The sequence below is a fragment of the Chanos chanos genome, chromosome 7, assembly GCF_902362185.1.
Source record: "Chanos chanos chromosome 7, fChaCha1.1, whole genome shotgun sequence".
In the NCBI taxonomy this organism is placed as follows: Eukaryota; Metazoa; Chordata; class Actinopteri; order Gonorynchiformes; family Chanidae; genus Chanos; species Chanos chanos.
Window position 1 is genome coordinate 2,629,159 of NC_044501.1, and position 5,000 is coordinate 2,634,158.

The following is a 5,000-nucleotide window of genomic DNA, read 5'->3' on the forward strand; positions in this document are numbered from 1 at the left end:
TTAGACTACTGCATGTACTCACACTGGTAGACTACTGCATGTATTCACAGTGTTAGACTACTGCATGTACTCACAGTGGTAGACTACTGCATGTACTCACAGTGGTCGACTACTGCATGTACTCACAGTGGTAGACTACTGCATGTACTCACACTGGTAGACTACTGCATGTATTCACAGTGTTAGACTACTGCATGTACTCACACTGGTAGACTACTGCATGTATTCACAGTGGTCGACTACTGCATGTACTCACACTGGTAGACTACTGCATGTACTCACAGTGGTCGACTACTGCATGTACTCACACTGGTAGACTACTGCATGTATTCACAGTGGTCGACTACTGCATGTACTCACAGTGGTAGACTACTGCATGTATTCACAGTGGTAGACTACTGCATGTACTCACACTGGTAGACTACTGCATGTACTCACACTGGTAGACTACTGCATGTACTCACAGTGGTAGACTACTGCATGTATTCACAGTGGTCGACTACTGCATGTACTCACACTGGTAGACTACTGCATGTACTCACACTGGTAGACTACTGCATGTACTCACAGTGGTAGACTACTGCATGTACTCACACTGGTAGACTACTGCATGTACTCACAGTGGTCGACTACTGCATGTACTCACAGTGGTAGACTACTGCATGTACTCACAGTGGTAGACTACTGCATGTACTCACAGTGGTAGACTACTGCATGTATTCACAGTGGTAGACTACTGCATGTACTCACAGTGGTCGACTACTGCATGTACTCACAGTGGTAGACTACTGCATGTACTCACAGTGGTAGACTACTGCATGTACTCACAGTGGTAGACTACCGCCTGCTCCACCAAAACCACACCTGTCCTACGTCTGTAAGTGGCTCCGCCCCATCGTATGACTACACATACTCAGCACCTGAATGGGCACCCAGTCTGAAGCCTATAACTACACCCATATACCAATCACTACATTTGCTCCGCCCATTTTACTAAACTTTCTCTACGCCTTTAAGTTTTACCTTCTCCCCCCTCCTGAGTGCGATTATCCTACACCTGTAATTACACATTCTGTACACTCAGAACTGTAATCACCTGGGTGAACATGCACATTGTCTAGAACATATTACACTCCCACCTGCTCCACCACCTACCTGCTCCACCTCCTATAACAACACTATCTCTACAGCTGCGGCTGCATCTGTTTTGGTTATTACACCCAGGGTTTGCCTACACCCGCTCCACCCACTCTACGACATACACCCTCCTGTACTGTTCTCTCCACACACACAGTGCTCATGACGACACCTATGACTGACACCGGTCCCTAAAACTCCATGTTATCTCTCTGAAAGACAGAGAGCGTGTGTGTGTGTGTGTGTGTGTGAGTGTGTGTGTGTGTGTGTGTGTGTGTGTGTGTGCGTGAGTATGTGTGTGTGTGTGTGTGTTTCAGTGCGTATGAAGATGAAGTCAGTGGTCTGTGTGTGTTTCTGTCTATGTTTTATTGTGTATGTGAAGATGAAACAGAGCTTAAAGACTGGTCTGTGTGTGTGTGTGTGTGTGTGTGTGTTTTAGTTCGTATGAGGATGAAGCAGGACCAAAGCACTGGTCAAACCTTCGATATGAACACGTGATGAAGCTTCGACAGGCGGCTTTGGACACTGCTCGAGAGATGTGGGCAGACTACTTTTTGGTACGTTCTGGAAACCTCTACATACCTGTGTTTGCATTTACACTCTGTTTACCGTGAAAAAACTGGCTTTGAACCAGTTCATCTGCTCTAGCCCTGAGACATTTAATATTTGGTATAAAGTGTGTGTGTGTGTGTGTGTGTGTGTGTGAGGTGGGGTGGGGGTGGCATAGGAGGGGGGTTAAATACTTTCTTCACCAGCTGTTTCATATCACTTAATCAGGACTTGTCACAGAAATCAAGCCCCTTTGCCGTATGCTTTTGAAAGTTACGAGCGTAAAGTTATACTGGAGTCTTAGTGGGTGTGAAGTGAGATCATGTTTCTTTAGCCTAAGAACAGTTTGCAGTGGCCCATTCTGTGACCCCTGAGTAGAACTGCTCACTGTGTGAGGGATGAGAGTGGATCAGTGAATCAGGGACATGTTTTCATTCGATTTCCCATTTGCTCTATCCTAAGATCAGGCCTCTGTGGAATATGAGTAATCTGATTTCTTGACTCTGTGAAATGAAAGACTTGATGGTCAGTTTGACAAGAACAGACACCTTTGCTTTCTAATATGATTTAAATCAGTGGTTCTCACTCCTGCTCCTGGGGGACCCCCCCTCTGCATATCTTCTGTCTATCCTTGCTCCGAACACACCTGATTAGTGTGATTAACATGCTCCTGATTAAATCAGGTGTGCTCAGCCAAGCAAAAGTGTCACTGATGAGTTCAGTCAGGTAGGCAGAGAGCAGGGAAAGATGGAAAACGTGCAGAACAGGGGTCCCTCAGGAGCAGGATCGAGAACCCAAGCCAGAACCTGAAAAGGATCAAAAGAAAAAAAACATGGCAGTGGTTTAAGTGTGACCGTAAGAATGGCCACACATAAGCAGATATAGACAGAGTCACAGATATTCATCTGCTGATGTGGAGATCGGTAGACCTCAGCACAGGTGTAAATACAGACACAGGTTGATATATGGATGTACAAACAGATCGATTTTTAAATATAAATAAAGATATAGTGGTGTGCAGATAGATAAATATGGATGTGTTCATGTATTGATAGAGATATTGATATTGAAGTATTTATATACATTTACAATTTACAATTTAGTTATTTGGCAGACGCTTTGCATCAGCATAGATAAAGAGTTACTGAAATATTGATAGATATTTTCCTGTGTGTTCTGGTTCTTCGTTCTCCTGCAGTGCAGGTGAAAATTCAGCTGGTTCAGTCAGATCCAGGCAGGTCAGAGAAAAACGCCGGTATCAGAGGTCTGGGTTTGTCATGTACAGCTTGGCTATGGGTTTCAACGTAAGCACGTCTCACGACCCAAAACTGTGCACGCAGTCTCTCAATAAGACTCCTCAACCCAGAATAGGAGTTTAAATTAATTAAATTAAATTAAATTTAAATCTAATTTTCTTCTCCCTCACTTACCTTTTGTGTGTCCTAAATTCTCTCCTTCTTTCTCTCTCTCTCTCTTTCTCTCTCTCTGTTTCGTCCAAAAATACACACACGCACACACCAGCACATGTACTTACACACAAAGCTCAGCCACATCAAAACAAACACTTTCTCTCTCTAAGTAGGATTTGCAGAGAATTGGAAGGACTTCTTCAGTCTGTAGTTAGAAGTGCTCTTTAGACGTTGAAACAGTCGGCATACAAATGAAAATTGGTTTCCTTTTTTATTGTCAGACATTTCTGTGTCCAAATTTCTGTCTTTACTCTTTACTTATGACTTGTGCCCTCTTAGATTAGCATGACCTTCTCCCGCTTTTCTGTCCAGGACTTGTACTTGAGAGCTATAATCTCTCTCTCTCTCTCGGTCTCTGAGATGTATAGCCAAGCCATGGCAGAGTTTGAATGCTATGACTGACAGAGATCTACAGTAGTGACTCCACACTGCCCCCTAGTGTTGTGTTGTGACCTATAATATGCAGGATTAAAGTGAAATGACAGTTTTTTACGATTGCTTACACACTAAAATGAAGAGGAGTGGGGAGAGGAAGAGGAGTAGGAAGAGGGAGAGGAGGAGATAGAGGTAGACCTGAAGGAGGACGTGGACAAAGAAGACCAGGACCAAATGTTTCAGATGAGATCTGAACAGCTTTGGTTGAGATCTGAACAGCTTTGGTTGAGATTTGAACAGCTTTGGTTGAGATCTGAACAGCTTTGGTTGAGATCTGAACTGCATTGGTTGAGATCTGAACAGCTTTGGTTGAGATCTGAACAGCTTTGGTTGAGATTTGAGCTGCTTTGGTTGAGATTTGAGCTGCTTTGGTTGAGATTTGAGCTGCTTTGGTTGACCATGTTGTAAGCCAGGGGTTGGCACTGAGAGAGGCGAGAGAGGACACAGCCTGTGATGTGGATAAAAAACGCTATGATCCAGATCCAGCTTGGCAGAGAGATGATGCTCAGGGATTTTTTTCTTTTTTTTTTCAATTCATGCTTTCTTTATTTGTTTCCACAAATACTTTTGCTGTGTTTACAGTATGTACTATATTCTGTGTAGAATATACTCTGTTCTGATTTTCAGTGCAAAACGCAACCTTTGGAAATGCATGGATGTATTGATTGATTTTCAATGTGGAAACAAAGAAATATTTTCATCAGTACTGGTCTTCTGTGTTGTGTTTGGTCAATATATTCGTGAACTTTACTCTAACAATATTTCTGAAAAAATCAAACCCAGACTACACCATTAGTAAAGTAGAAATGTTAAAAGTGTTTTAGACTGAGCACAGCAATGTGTAACTGGTGCAAACAGAATCAGATTGTATGAACCATGTGTATGCCATACGGTAACAAAATTGGGTTTTTATAAATTACTGTATAGTTTTGGAGTGTTTCATTAAAGATGTGGGGGGTTCTGCTATGTTTGTGTGTGTGGCTGTGTGAACCGTGTGTAGTGTTTTCACAAAATGAGCTCTGTTGTCAAAATCGCGCTTAAGCAATCATAAAAAAAACTGTAACAAAAGAGGAGTCACTTAAAGTTCACCATGACCCTCCTCAACAATGATGGCCAGAATGTCAGTCATCTCTCTCCCCCTTTCTCCCCCCCCCCCTTTCTCTCTCTCTCTCTCTCTCTCTCTCTCTCTCTCTGCGTGTGTCTGTAGGTAGTGGACTGTGATAATCTGTTGACTAACCCTGATGTACTGTGGAAACTGATGAGGGAGAATAGGACCATCGTGGCCCCTATGCTGGAGTCCAGAGCAGCCTACTCCAACTTCTGGTGTGGAATGACATCACAGGTAGCTGTGTTTATATGTGTGTGTGTGTGTGTGTTTGTGTGTATATATGTAATTCTGTGTGAATGTGT

At 43.1% G+C, this 5,000-nt stretch overlaps 1 protein-coding gene across 1 annotated transcript in view; it reads left to right on the plus strand.

The window, feature by feature from the left end:
* Positions 1-5,000, plus strand: part of colgalt1b (collagen beta(1-O)galactosyltransferase 1b) — a 24,431-nt gene that overhangs the window by 7,306 nt on the left and 12,125 nt on the right. Inside the window, exons 3-4 of the mRNA XM_030780941.1 lie at positions 1,577-1,694; positions 4,798-4,932. Coding sequence (XP_030636801.1) covers positions 1,577-1,694; positions 4,798-4,932 — 253 coding nt within the window. The remainder of the gene's footprint in view (positions 1-1,576; positions 1,695-4,797; positions 4,933-5,000) is intronic.